The following is a 17,936-nucleotide window of genomic DNA, read 5'->3' as shown; positions in this document are numbered from 1 at the left end:
GATGGCGGCAGATGGAGAGCGTTCCCCGCTGCTCTCCGAGCCCATCGATGGTGGCGCCGGTGGCAACGGTCTAGTGGGGCCGGGCGGGACTGGTGCCGGGCCTGGGGGAGGCCTGACCCCCTCCGCACCACCGTACGGAGCCGGTAAACATGCCCCGCCCCAGGGTAAGCCGGGGTGGATCCAAGGTGTTGCCGGGGTTACTCTGCGAGGCGGAGAGGAGGTGGGGCCGAGAGTGGAGGCGGCGCCCTAGCACCAGGTGTTGAACTGTTGCACCTGTGACAGGGCGAGGCTTTCTTCCCTCTGCAGGCTGGACCAGGGCCTGGGTACCAAGGGGGGTTCCGAGGTAGCTGATCTGTGAGAATCGCTGACTATGAGAAGCCTTTCAAACTTGGTCAGAAGGATTGAGAATCAGAAAGAGTGCCCTACCCCCGTGCAGCATTAGTCGGGTACAGTATCTGGAAGTGATCCCAGCCCTTCTTTGTATCTGCTTCCTCCAGCGTTTCCCCCATTCCCTGAGGGGCATCCAGCCGTGTTGCCTGGGGAAGACCCACCGCCCTACTCACCCTTGACTAGCCCAGATAGTGGGAGTGCCCCCATGATCACCTGCCGAGTCTGCCAATCTCTCATCAACGTGGAAGGCAAGATGCATCAGCATGTAGTCAAATGTGGTGTCTGCAATGAAGCCACCGTGAGTTATACACATCTTTGACATGGGCCCAGGATTCTTTCTGCGATCTCTTGATTCTAGACTCTGACCTTCAGGCATTAACCAAGTGCACTTCATGAAACCCAGGTTTCAGTTCCAGTATTCTCATGCAGCCATTTCCCCATAAACCTACTCGCCAAAGCTAATCTAATGTTTATCATCCCTCTCCTTTATACTTATCCTGGATACTTAAATGTAGTTCGCATTTGCAAATCTCACAATACTATATGTCTTTCTTCAGTTTTTCCTTCCTGTCTAGGGCCTTAACTCTGATCTCTCTTCAGGGAGGGAAGTGGATGGGATTGGGAAAACACGTTTGCTTCCTGATGTCCCCTTTGTTCTCTAGCCAATCAAGAACGCACCTCCAGGGAAAAAGTATGTTCGCTGTCCATGTAACTGTCTCCTTATCTGCAAAGTGACTTCCCAGCGGATTGCCTGCCCAAGGCCCTACTGGTAAGAGGCATAAAGTGGGGAAAGGCCTAAGTGGGGAAAATTGGAAAGCCAAAACAGGATGAATGTTTACAGGGAATGTAAAAAGCCTGGCAGGAAAGCCTGATGTTTAGAAGAAGAAATAGCTATGGAGCATTGTATCAGGAATGTTTGGCCATCTTTCATATTTGTCAGTAAAAAGATTAGGATGAAATGGTACCTTTTAGAATGAAGAGCCTCAGATACTGTGTAAATTATCTTGAGGTTAAAGAGTCATTGGAGACTTGAAGTTTAAACAGTGCTCTTGGGATGCTCTGTGGCAAGGTCTGGGGGACAGTATCTTTTTTTTTTAATTATTATTTTGTTTGTTTGTTTGTTTTGGAGAGGTTTTTGCTATAGGACACATACGCTTGCCAGAAAGACAGAGAGAGACAGAGACAAAAAGTCAGAAATCACCCCCCAGAGGGGATGGCCACGTTGCAATCCCTTCTCCATTCCCTTCTCAGGATCTTGGGCACGTGAGTTTAAGCCACCGGGTCCAGGACTCGAACCATAGTTGACTACATGGGAGTCCAGTGACATAGCTATTACACCAACTGCTGCCCCCTCCCCCATTTTTTTAGAGAGAGATTTTTGCTATAGGGCACATGTGCTCGCCAGAGAGACAGAAAGTGAGAAATCACCGAGGGAGAGTGTGTGTGTGTGTGGGGCCACTCCATAATCCCTTCTTCATTCTCCTCTTGGGATTCATGTGAGTTTTAGGCTGCCAGATCAAAACTCAAATCCTGGTCGACTTTTTGAGTCTAGAGACCTAACCATTACGCCGTCTGCTGGTCCTAACACTATCTCAAATGTAGAGAGGACTACAGGAATGTGATGGAAGGCAGGGATTTTGGGGAGGGAGGGGTGGAAGGACAGCATGGGAATCCTTAAGCTTAAAAACTTTTTTTTTTTTTTTTGAGAGGTTTTTCGCTATAGGGCGCGTGCGCTCGCCAGACAGACAGAGAGAGACATAGAGATAGAAAGCGAGAAATCACCCCCCAGGGGGGATGGTCACGCTGCAATCCCTTCCCCTCCATTCTCCTCTCGGGATCTTGGGCACGCACGCACACGCACCCGGCGTGAGTTTGAAGCCACCGGGTCCGGGACGCGAACCGCAGTCGACTACGTGGGAGTCCAGTGACATAGCCATTACGTTAACTGCTGGTTCCCAAGCTTAACTTTTTAAACAAAGGTGTTTTTTGTTTTTGTTTTTTTTTTCCCTCCTGCACAGCAAAAGAATCATCAACTTGGGGCCTGTGCATCCAGGACCTCTGAGTCCAGACCCACAACCTGTAGGCGTCAGGGTCATCTGTGGACATTGCAAAAATACTTTTCTGGTGAGGAGGGGTATCTGCAAAGCCCTGGGGGTGTGGGTGGGAACAAACTAGGAATAAAAATGAGAGTATTTTTGGCTAGCAGAGAGCATAGTGGTTAAGGCATTGGATTCCCTTTTGGCCAACCATGGTTCAAGTCCCAGACCTGGTAGCTTGAAAATCACAACAGATAGATAATTTTTTGTTGTTGTTGTTGTTTTTGGAGAGGTTTTTGCTGTAGGGCACATGCGCTCACCAGAGACAGAGAGAAAGTGAGAAAGACCACCTGGGGAATAGCCACGCTGCAATCCCTTCTCCTCCATTCTCCTCTTGGGATCTTTAACTTGCATGGGCATGTGCCTTGTGTGAGTTTAAGCTGCCAGATCTAGGACTCAAACCATGGTCAACTACATGGGAGTCCAGTGATGAAACCATTACACCATCTATTTGTCCCTGTTTTTTGTTTTGTTTTGTTTTTAATGAACATATTTTTCTGCGTAATAATGAATCCTAAGAAGGACTGTTTTATGGGACACATTTCCCACCCTCTCCCTACCCCAATGTTCTCATTGATGAGGACCCTGTTTGTACTATTCATTACATTTGTTTTTCTTTCTCTGTAGTGGACAGAGTTCACAGACCGAACTTTGGCACGCTGCCCTCACTGCAGAAAAGTGTAAGTGATTAGGAATCGAGCTGAAAATTGGCTGATCAATGTGTGGAGTAGAAACTGCAGTGCCATTGCAAGCACCATTCCTGTTTGCCTCCCCACAGGTCATCTATTGGACGCAGATATCCGCGAAAGAGATGTATCTGCTGCTTTTTGCTTGGCTTACTCTTGGCAGTCACTGCCACTGGCCTTGCTGTGAGTAACCTTGACCCAAATCTTTTCATTCTTCAGCTTCATCTCCATAGACTAAGATTTGAGAAATGACTATCCTAAAAAAAAGGAAGAAACCAGGGGTGGGTGTTTAAGGTATAGATGAGCTAAAGTTGAAAATGACTGATAAGCAGTCTTTGTTGTTATTGAAGGAATAAAAAAACAGCTGTCTTTTCTCTGTACAAGGTAGTTCAGTGGAGAAGTGGCTTACATTAAGAGTCACTATTAGGCACGAGTGCCTAAAGTCTCAAGAAAATGGGGTGGACACTTCCTGTAACAAATTTAAATAAAAACACTGACTTTTTTTCAAAAAAGAAAAAGGTTACTATGAGGCATCCTGGCCCAATTGTATGTTCTTGCCAGAGGAAAGGGAACTAAACAGCCTAGCATTTGAAAAGGTCCCTGAAGGTGGCTATACTTGGATATAGGAACTGAAGCTTGAGTTTGGCATTACTGTTCTAGAGCTTCTAGGAAGTAGTAGATCAACAGTAATCTCATCTTTCTTCTTCATTTTTTATCTTTGTCAGTTTGGCACATGGAAGCATGCACGACGATACGGAGGCATTTATGCAGCCTGGGCGTTTGTCATCCTGTTGGCTGTGCTGTGTTTGGGACGGGCCCTCTATTGGGCCTGTATGAAGGTCAGCCACCCTGTTCAGAACTTTTCCTGAGCCCCACCCATGATGACCCACAGACTGTGCCTGGCCCCTCCCTGGTGGGGGACAGTGACACTACAGGGGAGCTGGGATAAAGGCTCCCTGGGCTTCGATAAAGAAGCCAAGCAGCTGCCTTCCTTTTTCCTGGGGAGAAGTAGGAAGGAACCAGGCCCTTACTTAGGTTTGGAGTAGTAGATGAGGCCACTACTGGCCATCTGCTTTCCTCCAAGGGTTGCTGTGTTTAGGGTGAAGTAGGCAAAATGTTGCCCCTAAACCTGGGTCCTAAAGATGGTTCTAGCCTTGTCCTTCCTATATACTCCCTGAGAGCCATTCCTGTCCCTTAAACATTCCAGGGCAGGGTGAGGGTGGGTAGCCCTGGGGGTTCCCCTCCCTCTTGTGCACCATTAGGACCTTGCTGCTGCTATTGCACTTACCAGGGGCTGGCTCTGGCCTCAGTACCCTCCTTCCCCCACTTTCCCTGTCCTGTGGGGGTGGGGTCAGCCGCTGCTCTGTACAGAACCACAAGAACTGATGTATATATAACTATTTAATGTGGGGTGTGTTCCCCGTCCTGTATCTCCCTTAATTCCTCCTTCCAACCTTCCTTACTCCCCAGTTGCAGTATTTAACTGAACTGGGTAGGGTTGCTGTTTGGGGGAGGTTAGGGACTCATCCTGTGCTTGTAAATAAAAAAGGTCATGATTCTACCCTTTTCCAGTTGTTTTAACTTACATATATATACACATATATCTGTGAAAAGATTAAGAGGATAATTTGTAGCCTCACAAAGGGGCAAAACACAGATGGCAAGGCTGAAACTATGGCTTTTTATTTTCACATGGATAGTTCAAAGGAAGTCATCAGTAGCTTTCAATTTTTTTTTTAAAAGAAAACATCCCACAAAACAAATACCTTTGGGCTTTAAAAGAAATCTAAGTCTGTCACAGGAGCCTGGTTGGAGACTATATTTTTATAGAAGACAAATACAGTTTAGAATTCTCTAGCGTTTTTGAGGAAGAAATGCTAGTTTGGAGGGCTTATTTCCCAGGCTCAAAGTGACTGGGGCGGGGGAATGTCACAGTGCTAGGTAGAGGGTTATGGGACAGTGATCACTGCCAAGGGCCTTGGAACGGATCTTGCTGTCACACAATGCAGGTAAGAGAGACTGAGACAACAAAAAGTAATCAAGGCGCCAACCAACGTTCTTGGATCGAGCGTTCATCATGTAAGTCCAGAAGGTGTAAGCATAGGGCGTGTCAGGGTAGAGGTGCCGAAAGCTGTCGGTCAGTGGCACAGCCTGTAGCAATTCACCAAAGCCTTGGCGCTCTTGAGGAGTAAAACCAGCATTCTTTTTGTTTCCCTTGGGGTTGCGAAGATCGATTTCTTCATGAGCCACGTTGAGGTCCCCACAAAGTACAAGGGGCTTGCGAGAAGCCAAGCCTTTCAGAAATTTGCGAAAGGCTTCATCCCAGCGCTGCCGGTACTCTAGTCGGACCAGACCCCGGCCTGCATTAGGCACATAAGCTGTTACCAGCACAAATTTGTCAAATTCAGCCACAATCACCCGACCTTCCTGGTCATGTTCCTCTTCACCTACAGAAAAGATAAAATAAAAAAATTAAGAAATGCTAAAGGAACCAAGAGATGCAGTATTAGCACTTGGTTTGGAAGAGCTCACACACTAGAAATCTGTAACAGACTCACCAATGCCATAGGAGACTTTGAGTGGGCACTGGCGGGAAAGGAGGCCCACACCACTGTATCCTTCTTTGTCTGAAGGAGCCGACCAGTACTGATGGGATAATCCAGGCAACTCTTGAAGTTCAGCTGGTAGTTTGTTCTCTGAACATTTTGTCTCTTGGAGGCACAGGATATCCGGGGCTTCTTCCTTTACCCACTGAGTGAAAAGAAGGGTAGGAAAATGATCAATTCGGCAGGTATTTATCAAACAGTCTATGTGGTAAGTAATAGATACAGGTGAAACAAAGTCCTGGGGCATGAGTTCAACAGTCTAGCACCACAATTTTTCTTTTTTAAAAATTACTTAAGTTTCACTGATTTATTATTTTTAATTATTTATTTAATTTTTATTTTATCATTTTTAAAAATTTTGTTCATTCACTATACATCATTACAGCATACAAAATGAGAATTTGACCAGAGAGAGAGAAAGCAAACAAGCCATCAGGTCCAGGACTGAAACCATGGTCGGCCATGTGCGAGTATCCAGCATCTCTTAACCACCACACTACCTGCTGGTCCTCATAGCACCATGATATTTAAATCATTATAAACTATATGTCTGTCTGGGCTGGCAGGTGGTATGGTGGTTAAAGACACTAGATTCCCACATGGCTGACTGCAGTTCGAGTCTCAGACCTGGTGGCTTGCTCTCAAACTTTCTTTTTCTCTTTCTTTCTCTAGTCAAATTAAAACATAGTAGTATTAATAAAATTAAATAAGATAAATTTTTTTTTCTTTTTTGGAGAGGTTTTTTGCTATAGGGCGCGTGTGCTCACCAGACAGAGACATAGAGACAGAAAGCGAGAAATCACCCCCCAGAGGGGATGGTCACGCCGCAATCCCTTCTCCTCCATTCTCCTCTTGGGATCTTGGGCACGCACGCACACGCACCCGGCATGAGTTTTAAGCCACCGGGTCCAGGACGCAAACTGCGGTCGACTACGTGGGAGTCCAGTGACATAGCCATTACGCTAACTGCTGGTTCCCAAATAAGATAAAATTAAAAAAAAAATAAATAGTGTATCTAAAAACAGAGGGAAGAAATAGTACCAGCTATACTAAGAAAATTGTTTTTTCTATGTGCAGTGAATAGCCCTAAGATATTTATGTAGTTACTAGAACAGAGGATATGCTCTATACAGAACAGAAGTCTAGTAAAGGGGTATTTATGGGGCCAGCAGGTGGTATGGTGGTCAAGGGCATTGGACTCCCAAGGGTCCACCATGGTACTGATCCCAGACCTGGTGGCTTGCTTTCTCACATTCTCTCTCACTGTCCCTCTCTAGTCAAATTTAAATAAATACGTAAAGTTAAATATTTATTCTAAGAAGAAAGAGGCATTTGCAGTATTCTGAGGGAGAGGACATTAAAACAATGACAGTAGAATGAATAATAAATATTTAGAAAATACAATTGGCGGAACTAACAAATGGTTACGTTGCTGGACTCCCACTAGTAGACCATGGTTATAGAGTCCCAGACCTGGTGGCTTCAAACTCATGCTAGGTGTGTGTATGTGTGTGCATGCACCCTACATCTTGAGAGGCGATAGGAGAAGGGATTTGCCTGTGCAACACCCCTTGCCCCCCAGGGGTTGATTTCTTGCTTTCTCTCTTTCTGGGGAGCCCACATATGGCACACCAAAAATAATCTCTCTTAAAAGGGAAAAAAAAAAAAAAAACTGGCAACACTTGGTGACAGCCCCCCAGTACCTTTGCCACGATAAAACCACAGGCAGGAAAAAAGTAAAATTTACATCCTGAGAACTAAAACAAGAAGTGTTGATTACATTTCCAGGTTATTCAATTCTAAGAATGTATCCACTCCTCCCTGAGTTCCACTTACATCCAAACCTTTCTTCTTAATCCAGGCTCGAAGACCATCCACATTCCAGGAGCAGATCTTCAGTGTGGCAGATTTGCCACTGGATGAGGTTTTCTGATCTGGGGGATCTTCATACAAGGCTGGGACCTCTCCTGCTGCCTCTTTTTCGCTTTTCTTTGCTCCAGCCTTACTCTTCTTGGCCTCGGGTTCTATAAAATGAGTAACAGTGATAAATGTTGGCAGTCTCCAACCTCGATTCAGAGTTAACTACAGACCCACAGCCCTGCAGATACCGCTACTTCATAAACTCCTGCAAAAATGAGTCAGTCCACATCTACTGTTCAAAGGGAATTAGAAAACCCCAACCGCAACCTGTAAGGAAAGGGACTCATTTTATTCTCTGACCTGTTTTGGGCTCTTCCCCGTCTTCTGCCACCGCTCCCTTTTTCCCACGCTTCGGCATCCCTGCAACCGACGCCCTTCGGCACCTGTACAATGTCGCCCACTGAAGCAGTATTTTAACCGCGTGGCCTACGGACGCAAAAACAAAAATCGTGAAACCAGCTCAGGTTGAGTTAAATACTCCTTCCACGGCCACCCCCGCATGAGGTCCAGCCCTTCACACCTAAGTATTTCTGAATCCCTTCCCCGCCTCCGTGATCTTCTGCCCTTCAGCCCCTCACCCACGTATCTAGACCACTGTGGCCTTAGCCCTCCTCGCGAGATCTGCCCTACGGCCAATTAAGGAGCTTAACTAAGGATCCGGACTTGGGCGTGCCGGTCAGACGGCCACCAAAGCTCCTCCCGTGAGCAGAACAGCAACCTAGCATCAGACCTGCACGGGTCGCAGCCAGGCTCCTCCTCACCCGAGCACAAAGAACAGAGCACGCTGCGCCCACACGTGGGGAACTAGCGTGGTCACGTGACGCGCGCGTCGCGTCCGTGACCGAAGCGGGCAGGTGATTGGTGGCTTAGGCACCACGTGACGAAGAGGCTCAGTGTTTCGGTTCTCCTCTAGCCCTTCCTGGAGACTCAAGTCCTCAACCCGCGTCCGGGCTGTTCATCGTTGTGCCGGATGGACTCCTTGTTTTATGACGCTGACAGAAGATCGCAGCACTGGGCGAGTGAGAAAAAAAGTCGGTGGAGGAAGGCTGGACCGGACCACACGAGAGAGGTAGGGGGCCAGGTAGGTGTGGGAGGCGCGGAGGCGGGTTCCGCGTCCCCGGCAGTTAGGAAGACAGGTCTTGAAGGGGCCTTGACGGGTCCCCGCGCCCGGCGCAGGGGACACGGGCTCCCTTCCTCCCGCGGGAGTTCTGTGTAGTCCGGGTACGATGTGCTGTCCCACGCCCACAGGCTCGTGCTTTTCCTCTGCGCCCCGACGTCTGCGACCCGGCACGGAGTAGTGAGCACCTCCATAGCCCCATAAGTTCTAGCATCCCTGCCGCCGTTTTCTCTCAGGCTTTGCCATGCCAGTGGTGCTGGGTTTTGAAGGTAGCGCCAACAAGATTGGCGTGGGAGTGGTGCGGGATGGCGAGGTGCTGGCGAACCCGCGGCGGACTTACGTCACGCCTCCAGGCACAGGTGAGCGAGTAGGGAGGGGGCTCCACGTGGCGGCACACTTTTCACCCCTCCCGCCTTCCAAAACACTAGCTACGTGGGACCTGGGGTGCACTTCCCTCTTACAGCTTTGATCCGAGTCTTGTCGAGATTACATCTTCATGTGACAACGCTCACAACCAGAGGCTGGGGCTCTTGAACCTGGGTCTTTTGGGCTCTTTCACCTTTTATTAAGCACTTTTTTTATGCTGATCATTCAAAAGTAGATGTTATGAGCCTCCTGTGGAGTTGGACCTATGAACGGGTTTTCATACTGTAGCATGGTCAATGGTATACAGAAATGGAATTGAGAAAATGAAGAGGAGACAGATGAGTGGAATGCCTCCCAGCTTAGGTATCAGCAAGAACTGTTTTTGTGATACAGCTATTCAATTTTGTTTTAGACATCTGTTTCTTACTGTTAAAATGAGGGATAATACCTGTATCATTCCATTTCAAGGATTGAATGAAAGTATCAGACTTACTAAAACTTTTAGTGAATGTTACTTATGGGCCATTATATATTGCTTACCCTCCCCCAAAACATCTGTATAGGTGAAGGCAACCGATTTGCATATACCTGAAAAAATCTTTCAGAACAGGTGATGTGACAGGTTACTCAGAAATACTATAGATACACCATTTAGCACTTATTTTTCGAGGCACTGAGGCAATGGTAATGCAAAAGTAAATAAAATAGTATTTTGAGGTATGTGTAGTTAAACTGGGGAAATTACAGATATGTGTAAGTTCTGTAATTGTTGTGTTAAGTACAGTGATAAAATTATACATAGGATTCTGTAGTGTCAGAGAGGCCACCAGACAATATGAAGTAGGTTTTGAATTGAGTCCTGAAAGCTGAATGTGAGTTGAGTATGAAAGGCATTTCTGAAAGTTAAATAGCCTTATAGAGTCTGAGAAGAGAATATCTCAAAACTTAGAAGGATGCTTGAGAAGAGTGAAAAAAACTCTCTGTTTTACTATAGCTACTAGGTTTGTTTTTTGTTTTGTTTTGTTTTGTTTTGTTTTGTTTTAATGTATGTGTGTGTGTGTGTTTATTTTTATCTACCTTTGTTACAGAAAGACTATGATCTCAGACCTGTGTCCATTTCCTAGGATTCCTTCCAGGTGATACTGCCCGGCACCACCGAGCTGTTATCCTAGACCTGCTGCAAGAGGCACTAACAGAGGCTGGCTTAACCTCCCAGGATATCGATTGTATTGCTTACACCAAAGGTATGGTTGGGAGAATGGTCAACCCTGGATGAGTGTACCTGGGGCCTGGCGAGGTCAAAAATATCCCACACCTCATCTCTGTTATCATAACTATCCTCCTCTTGTTTTTTTCCAGTTTCTAAGATTCTAGTTCCCATTTCTGTCCTCCTAGGCCCTGGCATGGGTGCTCCGCTGGCTTCTGTGGCCGTTGTGGCCCGTACTGTGGCCCAACTATGGAATAAGCCCTTGTTGGGTGTGAACCACTGCATAGGCCACATTGAGATGGGTCGCCTCATCACTGGAGCCACCAGCCCGACTGTGCTATATGTCAGTGGGGGAAATACACAGGTATGTAGAACACTAGTCATTCCATCTTAACATCTGAGGCACTGAACTATCAGCTTCCTTATTCTGAGTTGTGGAAACTGCGAGAACAAAGTTGGGTTCATCTGACTGTAAAACATCTTACACCAGAGGCCAGCATTTGGCTTGGTGGTTAAGGCACTGGACTCTCCATGTCCAGACCTGATTAACTTGAAAATCATGCTGGATTTATGTGCATGTGAGACCAAAATCCTCAGAGAATGGAGAAGGGAATGTGGAGTGGCCATCCTCCTGGGGGGCAGTGATTTCTCACTTTCTCTCTCTCTCTTTCTAGCGAGTGAATGTGCCCTATGGCAAAAACCTTATTAAAAAAAAAAGAGAGAGATCAGAAAACTCACAACAGAGTGCGTAACACTCAAAATTGTATAGGAGGGGCCAGCAGGTGATGTGGTGGTTAAAGGAGCTGGATTCCCACATGGCTGACTGCAGTTCAAGTCCCATACCCCATACCTGGCAGCTTGCTTTCTCACTTTCCCTTTCTCTCTCTATAGTCAAATTAAAAAATAATAATAACAAATGGAATTAAACAATTTGTTTTAAAAAATTGTAAAAAAAAAAAAAGGAAAAAGATTGTACAGGACAATGAAAACATTAGATGACTTCTATATTTGTGATTATAGAGATTAAAATTTTAATCTTTTTTTTTTTTTTTTTTAAAGAGAGATTTTTGCTTTAGGGCACTTGCACTCACCAGAAAGAGACAGACAGAAAGTGAGAAGTCTCCCCCCAGGGGGCATGGATATAACCACAGACCCTTCTCCTCCATTTTCCTTTTGGGATTTTGGGCATGCACACACACATGCCTTGCATGAGTTCTAAGCCACCAGGTCTAAGACTCAAAACTATGGTTGACTACATGAGAGTCCAGCAATGTAACCATTATGCCATCTGCTGGTCCCAAAGATTAGAAGTTTCTAGTATTAGAGAAAAAAAGAACAGTAAAGACATAAGCCTTCAAAATAGTGAAAAAAATTTTTTTTGACTCATTATTATTTGATAACTTATTTTGGGGAAATTTCTTTAAACATTTATTGTTGTTATTAATTTCTAATTTGATGAAGTGGGGGAGTGAGAAAGCAAACCACCAGGCCCGGGATTCAAACTGCAGTTGGCCTTTTGGGAGTCCAGCACCTTAACCACTGCACCACCTGCCAACCTTAATAAATCTTATTTTAAAGAATTATTTTATTTTTTTAAAATTAGACCAGAGAGAGAGAAACAGAAAGTGAGAAAGCAAGCTACTAGGTCCAGGACCTGAACTAAGTCGGCCATGTGAGAGTCTAGGGCTTTAACCACTATGCCACCTGCTGGCCCCATTTTTTGGTAAATCTTAGCAATAAAAACTAAGAGGCAGGTATGCTGGTGCCAAGGTGGTTAAGGCAGCTGGATCCCACATGACCAACTGCATAGTTTGAGTCCTGGATCCAGGGGCTTGTAAACCATGCCGGGGGGACACGGGTGTGTTTCCCAAAATCCTGAAAGGAATGAGAAATGGAGGAGAAAGGATTGTGCATGACCATCTTCCACGGAGGCTGCTCTTGTGCTTTCTCTTTGTCTTTCTCTGGGGAGCACATGTGCCCCTGGCAAAATTTAAAAAATGAAACAACAAAACTAAGGATACTACCTGACTTACTCCTTTGCGACAGCCACATGTTTTATTTCACAATACTGATGGCAAATACACAGGTTTGTTATCCTAAGAGTATAAAAATATAAACAGCTTATTTATTTATTTATTTAATTTATTTTTTGGGAAGAGGTTTTTGCTGTAGGGCCGGTGTGCTTGCCAGAAAGACAGAGACAGAGAGACAGAAAGCGAGAAATCACTCCCCAGGGGGAATGGCCACGCCGCAGTCCCTTCTCCTCCATTCACCTCTCGGGATTCTGGGCACACGCGCACATGCGCCTGGCATGAGTTTAATCCACCAGGTCCAGGACTCAAACTGCGGTCGACTACATGGGAGTCCACCAACATAATCATTATGCCAGCTGCTGGTCCCTATAAATAACTTAAAAAAGAAAAAAAATTCCCAGAGGGTGTGTGCTTTTGCTGGAGAGGGACAGAAAAAGTGAAAAAGCACCCCAGAGTGGTGGATGGTCACACTGCAATCTCTTCTCCATTTCTCCCTTTTTCTGGGATTTTGGGTGTGCATGCATATGCACCCAGCATGTTTTTCAAGCCACTGGGTCCTGGACTGAAATCATACATTTGGCCATGTGGGATCTAGCCATCTTAATGACCCGGCCACCTGCTAGTTATAAATAATTTGTAAAAACTTGATAAGTGGTAGAAGGTATTTTAAATTTACAGGTGAAGATGAAACTGTTTGAAATACCTTACATGGCCTTTTAAGGTTGGGATTGAATGGTTTCCAAAAAAACACCTGCCAGATTATTGTTAGAAATTTTTCAGCATTGTCCCCAGTTTATGAAGGGATTTTTGTTTGTTTGTTTCTGGTTGTTGTTGTTGTTGTTGTTGTTGTTTTCTTCCCTGTCAGGGGTTATGTGTGCTTACCAGAGAGACAGGGAGAAAACACCCCCCCCCCCCAATGACGTGTCATCACTCCACAGTCCCTTCTCCATTTCTCTATCCTGTTTGGACTTGGGAGCATGTATACACATGTGCTTGGTGTGTTTTTCAAACCACTGGAGCCAGGATTTCAACTGTGATCTACCATGTGGGATATGCTTCCCTTGACCACTAGGCTAGGGCTGACCTGAAAGGGTTGTGGTCTAAAACTTCATCTTGTGAACTTATTAAAGGTGAGGCTCGGGGCTGGCAGGTGGCATGGTGGTTAAGGGAGCTGGACTCCCACATGGTTGACCGCGGTTCAAGTCCTGGACCTTGCAGCTTGCCTTCTCACTTTCTCTCTCTCTTACTCTGTCTGTCCCTTTGGTCAAATTAAAATAAATAAACAAGTGAATGAATAAATAAAGTTCAATAAAATAATTTTTTTTAAAAAGGGTGAGGCTTACTTGTGAGACTTTGACCTGTAGAAGGCAAGTATCTGGTTGAGGCCTAGAAGATGACAGACAAAGTAGGTACTTAGATTGTGGAAAGTAATAGTAGATACTACAGGAGTTGATGACTGGGAGCAGTGGTACCATTTTCTCTTCTTCATCTCCCCCTTTCTCTTGTTTTATTTTTGCCAGAAGGGATGTGTGCTCTCTGGAGGTGGGAATTGAGAGCTGAGAAATCACTCCCATGGGGGATGATCATTCCACAATCCCTTTCCCAATTTCCCATGCACATACATGTACCCATCATGTTTTACCAGGCACCTTTGTAATCGACCATGTATATCCAGCCACTCTTACCTCCATGCCACCAGCTGTATCTTCCCAAATCCTTTTTTGTTTGTTTGTTTTGCTACACGGCATGTGTGCTCACCAGAGCGAGAGCAGGGGTGAGGAATATGGTGAGAACCTCCCACCCCCTAGGGGGGATGGCCATGTCACAATCAGTTTATCTCTATTCTCTCCTCTAAATTTTGGGCACACACGTACATGTATCTGGTGTGATTTTCTTTTTTTCTTTTTTGGAGAGGTTTTTGCTATAGGGCACATGCTCTTGCCAGACAGACAGAGAGAGACATAGAGACAGAAAGCGAGAAATCACCCCCCTGGGGGGATGGTCACGCCGCAATCCCTTCTCCTCCATTCTCCTCTTGGGATCTTGGGCACGAACGCACACGCACCCGGTGTGAGTTTAAGCCACTGGGTCTGGGACTCGAACCGCGGTCGACTACGGGGGAGTCCAGCGACATAGCCATTATGCTAACTGCTGGTCCCTTTGGTGTGATTTTCAAGCTGCCAGATGGACTCAAACTGCACAATCAGCCATGTGAGATCCAGCCATTTTAACCTCCATGACAGCTGCTGGCCCCCCACCCCCATCCTTTTGAAGCTTGCTTAGATGTGAAAAACAGGTGGTGATTGGGTGGGGAGGATTAGGTAACAAGTAGAAAGGCAAGATTTCTTTCTTCCCCTTTTGTCTCCTGCTTTTAGACAGAGAGTAAGGGCTGTATAAGTGGAAGGAAATCCTTAACAGCACTGATTGTGATCCGTAGGAGGTCCTCAGTGGTAGAAATATGGAGTGTATATACAGGTAGGTGCTAGACGTTAGTCACGTGAAGAATGGCCTAAGTGGAAAGTCATTTTTGAGTTGAGTGGGCCATTTGTCTGATGCCATATGACATTTTTGAGTTCTTCGCCTCTGCCTCTTGTGTCACTGCCGTGGTGGGATAATCTAGGAGAACTCTCATTTCCTGCCTCCAAGCAGCAAGGCCTGTTAGGATTGCTTCTACAGGATATATCAGGAACCTCTCAGCTAGACACGTGTATTTAAAATATATGTGTTTCTTCCCTGATTATTTTCTGTAGATTAGGAATCTGCTCTGGAAATCCTCAGAGTATATGGGCTTCTCAGATAAGAGATTTAAAAATATTATTCATTCAGGGTTTGGGAAAGCATTTTCTTTTCCGTTTCTTACTAGAAGGTCTACTCGCCATGTTGAACCTCTGCTATGTTCTTCCCCAAAGTCAAATACTCCTCTTTGCAGACTTGAGGTTTCATGGACATCCTCATCACCCTTAGGTGATTGCATACTCAGAACATCGCTATCGCATCTTCGGGGAAACCATTGATATAGCCGTTGGTAACTGTCTGGATCGTTTTGCTCGCGTGTTGAAGGTAAGCTGTTGGTGCTGAGGAAAGCACAAGGCGTGGATAAATTTCTGGGAGCCATGGACATGGAGGGAGGGAGTCATAAATACGTTTCTTTTGCTTCCTTCCTATCTTCATTCTCTTCTATTCACTTTCTTTTTTTTTTTTTTTTTTTTTTCCTGTTAGATTTCCAATGACCCAAGTCCAGGATACAACATCGAACAGATGGCAAAGCAGTAAGGGGCTAGCTGCTGGGGCTCCCTGGGTACTTTCGAAAGGGAAATGTATGTATGTATGTGTATATATATATACACACACACACACACACACACACATACATATATATAAAAATGGAAACATAGAAACACACACACACACACATACATATATATAAATATGGAAACACATAGAAAATGAGGTTTTGGAGGGAAAGCAGCCAGCCAGCTGACTATCGGCTTAGCGCCTCCTATACTTATTCATTCCCACAGAGGCAAGAAGCTAGTTGAGCTGCCGTACACTGTAAAGGGAATGGACGTCTCTTTTTCAGGGATCTTGTCTTTCATTGAAGTGAGTATGAGAATGGTGAGGAGATGGGAGTGCTTTCCTGATCTATAAATGAAGCGTCTCTGTGTGTTCACTGCTCTATGTTATGCATATTGCATCGTACTGTCCCGTATCAGCTGCTTAATAAATTCACGTATCAGGTGTGTGTTGAATATCTTATATATGACAGGCACTGTTCTAGACAATAAGGGTACATAGTGGAGCCAGATAAAAATTCCCTTCTTACTTGGGGGAGAGATGAACTAGGAAAAAAGAAGGAATGAGAGAAGGAAGAGAGGGCAAGGAGAGCAATACAGTAAAGTATGAAGTGTCAGTCATCAGTGCTGTGAAGGATAAGTAAGGGGTGTGAGATATCAGGGCAAGTATTCAAGAAATAATCGTTGAATCCTAAATGAGTGCTGCTCCCAATCTCTAGCTTGCTGCCCATGAAGGGCAGTGTGTGGTGAGGAATGTGCTGGTAACCCGAATTTTGGGGAAGCACGATTCTTGGCGTGTGCTAATTTTCACTTTCTTGTAATCCCAGAACCACTTTTTATTGTTTGTTTTCTTTTCCCCCTTTAATTATAGGATGTAGCTGAACGGATGCTGTCCACAGGCGAGTGTACTCCTGAAGATTTGTGTTTCTCTCTGCAGGTAATAGGATGAAAAAATGGAACAGCAAGTTGGGTCAGATTAAGCTGGGATGCGCTCTGATGTTTTCACCTTGTCTGTCCTCCACAGGAAACCGTGTTTGCAATGCTGGTAGAGATCACAGAGCGAGCCATGGCACACTGTGGCTCCCAGGAAGCCCTCATTGTGGGAGGTGTCGGGTGTACGTATCGTCGCATAGTGTTCCTCCTTCCTGTTTTTGGCAGTGTGCTTCTTCCTCCTTGTGTTCTAAATCACTAAGGGCTCAGGGGAAGTATTAGTTTCATTTCTTGTCCTGTGCTTCCCAGTCCTTGTCCCTGGTCCCCTACTTCCTTGTGGAAGTAAGTGCACATGAGTACAGCTGGACTGTGCAGAGATGGCTAAAGTGACACTGACTCTGTGCCCGATCTCTTCATAGGTAACGTAAGGCTGCAAGAGATGATGGAAACAATGTGCCAGGAACGCGGAGCCCAGCTCTTTGCCACAGATGAGAGGTACAGCCCTCTCCATTTCTTGATTTCTTTTATTCTCCAGTTCTTTGATTTTCTCCCGTTAGACCCCAAATTTTATGTCTCTCCTCCCTACCAGATTCTGCATTGACAATGGAGCCATGATCGCTCAGGCTGGCTGGGAGATGTTTCAGGCTGGACACAGGACCCCCCTCAGTGAGTCTGGGATTACACAGAGGTGAGTGAGTCACTCTTTGGAGGAGGTAGATTGGATTATATGGGAGGTAGGCAGAAAGCAGGGAGGAGAATGCAGGAATTGGAGGGCAGAGAAGAATGGAAAGTGCTGGGAGAGAGCCCTCCACCAGGTTTTTTTCTGTTTTTCCACAGGTATCGGACAGATGAAGTAGAAGTTACCTGGAGGGACTAATAACATAACGGGGATCAGAATAGATAGTTCCCTAAGTGGAGTGCAGAGGACCCTGAGCCTGTCTGTATCCTGACATGTGAGTCCTAACAAGACTCTGAACTTCCCTCTCCCTTGGCAAGACTGAACTCCAAGGAAGGCTTAGGGTCGCCTATGGAACCCCAAGTATTTCAGCAATAAAATATTTTTGGTTTTGTATGTTGATTATCAGATTTTGTTGTTCAGGACCATCAATGTAGAGCTGGCACTGGATAAATTCTTGGTGGAGTGAATGGATAAGAAGTTGGGCAGGTGGCTGACTGCAGGTAGTCTCGGTGGCAGCTGCCCGGGAGGTGAGAATGAGAGGAAATCATAGGTGCTATGCTGACATCTCCTTAGTAGTATTGTCATCACTAGTGTTACTTTAGTATTTTAGTAT

At 45.7% G+C, this 17,936-nt stretch overlaps 3 protein-coding genes across 13 annotated transcripts; 2 read left to right on the top strand and 1 right to left on the bottom strand.

Moving 5' to 3' along the window:
• Window position 1: 1 nt before the first annotated feature.
• Window positions 2-4,738, top strand: PIP4P1 (phosphatidylinositol-4,5-bisphosphate 4-phosphatase 1). Of its 4 annotated transcripts, none has more exons than XM_006163074.2 (7): window positions 2-143; window positions 498-688; window positions 1,053-1,159; window positions 2,409-2,514; window positions 3,114-3,166; window positions 3,265-3,355; window positions 3,898-4,738. In XM_006163074.2, the coding sequence occupies exons 1-7, from the start codon at window positions 2-4 to the stop codon at window positions 4,039-4,041; spliced, it is 834 nt and encodes a 277-aa protein (XP_006163136.1). In that variant the 3' UTR covers window positions 4,042-4,738. The 4 variants fall into 4 exon arrangements, with proteins under 4 accessions (XP_006163136.1, XP_006163135.1, XP_014437439.1 ...); XM_006163073.2 differs by having other exon boundaries at window positions 2-164; XM_014581953.2 differs by lacking the exon at window positions 2,409-2,514 and having other exon boundaries at window positions 3,898-4,009.
• Window positions 4,739-4,832: 94 nt separating this feature from the next.
• Window positions 4,833-8,543, bottom strand: APEX1 (apurinic/apyrimidinic endodeoxyribonuclease 1). 3 transcript variants are annotated; one of them, XM_006163071.3, is made up of 5 exons: window positions 8,429-8,543; window positions 7,999-8,124; window positions 7,615-7,802; window positions 5,731-5,923; window positions 4,833-5,619 (listed from the first exon to the last, which is right to left on the bottom strand). In XM_006163071.3, exons 2-5 carry the CDS (start codon window positions 8,054-8,056, stop codon window positions 5,102-5,104), a joined length of 957 nt encoding a protein of 318 aa, XP_006163133.1. In that variant the 5' UTR covers window positions 8,057-8,124; window positions 8,429-8,543; the 3' UTR covers window positions 4,833-5,101. The 3 variants fall into 3 exon arrangements, with proteins under 3 accessions (XP_006163133.1, XP_027621972.1, XP_006163134.1); XM_027766171.1 differs by having other exon boundaries at window positions 8,349-8,517; XM_006163072.3 differs by lacking the exon at window positions 8,429-8,543 and adding an exon at window positions 8,219-8,330.
• A 96-nt stretch (window positions 8,544-8,639) lies between these two features.
• Window positions 8,640-17,730, top strand: OSGEP (O-sialoglycoprotein endopeptidase). 6 transcript variants are annotated; one of them, XM_014581950.2, is made up of 12 exons: window positions 8,640-8,767; window positions 9,414-9,544; window positions 10,306-10,425; window positions 10,541-10,752; window positions 15,386-15,481; window positions 15,641-15,690; window positions 15,943-16,021; window positions 16,586-16,651; window positions 16,739-16,829; window positions 17,064-17,139; window positions 17,234-17,332; window positions 17,482-17,730. In XM_014581950.2, exons 2-12 carry the CDS (start codon window positions 9,478-9,480, stop codon window positions 17,519-17,521), a joined length of 996 nt encoding a protein of 331 aa, XP_014437436.1. In that variant the 5' UTR covers window positions 8,640-8,767; window positions 9,414-9,477; the 3' UTR covers window positions 17,522-17,730. The 6 variants fall into 6 exon arrangements, with proteins under 6 accessions (XP_014437436.1, XP_014437435.1, XP_014437432.1 ...); XM_014581949.2 differs by having other exon boundaries at window positions 8,652-8,767; window positions 9,417-9,544; XM_014581946.2 differs by lacking the exon at window positions 9,414-9,544 and adding an exon at window positions 8,947-9,174 and having other exon boundaries at window positions 8,653-8,767.
• The last annotated feature ends 206 nt before the right edge of the window (window positions 17,731-17,936 follow it).

The sequence above is a fragment of the Tupaia chinensis genome, unplaced genomic scaffold (assembly GCF_000334495.1).
Source record: "Tupaia chinensis unplaced genomic scaffold, TupChi_1.0 Scaffold141372_1, whole genome shotgun sequence".
In the NCBI taxonomy this organism is placed as follows: domain Eukaryota; kingdom Metazoa; phylum Chordata; class Mammalia; order Scandentia; family Tupaiidae; genus Tupaia; species Tupaia belangeri.
The sequence above is the reverse complement of the archived record's forward strand: the minus strand, read 5'-3'. Positions and strand labels throughout refer to the sequence as shown.

What these genes read in the sequence shown, in the direction of transcription:
- APEX1 (XM_006163071.3), bottom strand. Translation starts at nt 8,056, where the DNA reads ATGCCGAAGCGTGGGAAAAAGGGAGCGGTGGCAGAAGACGGGGAAGAG. An exon ending in CGGGGAAGAGCCCAAAACAG is followed by an intron (nt 7,803 to 7,998) that starts GTCAGAGAATAA and finishes CTCATTTTATAG; the next exon opens with AACCCGAGGCCAAGAAGAGT. An exon ending in CAAAGTCTCCTATGGCATTG is followed by an intron (nt 5,620 to 5,730) that starts GTGAGTCTGTTA and finishes TCTTTTCTGTAG; the next exon opens with GTGAAGAGGAACATGACCAG.
- PIP4P1 (XM_006163073.2), top strand. Translation starts at nt 2, where the DNA reads ATGGCGGCAGATGGAGAGCGTTCCCCGCTGCTCTCCGAGCCCATCGAT. An exon ending in GTGTCTGCAATGAAGCCACC is followed by an intron (nt 689 to 1,052) that starts GTGAGTTATACA and finishes TTTGTTCTCTAG; the next exon opens with CCAATCAAGAACGCACCTCC. An exon ending in ATTGCAAAAATACTTTTCTG is followed by an intron (nt 2,515 to 3,113) that starts GTGAGGAGGGGT and finishes CTTTCTCTGTAG; the next exon opens with TGGACAGAGTTCACAGACCG.
- OSGEP (XM_014581946.2), top strand. Translation starts at nt 9,060, where the DNA reads ATGCCAGTGGTGCTGGGTTTTGAAGGTAGCGCCAACAAGATTGGCGTG. An exon ending in CGTCACGCCTCCAGGCACAG is followed by an intron (nt 9,175 to 10,305) that starts GTGAGCGAGTAG and finishes TCCATTTCCTAG; the next exon opens with GATTCCTTCCAGGTGATACT. An exon ending in GGATCTTGTCTTTCATTGAA is followed by an intron (nt 16,022 to 16,585) that starts GTGAGTATGAGA and finishes CTTTAATTATAG; the next exon opens with GATGTAGCTGAACGGATGCT.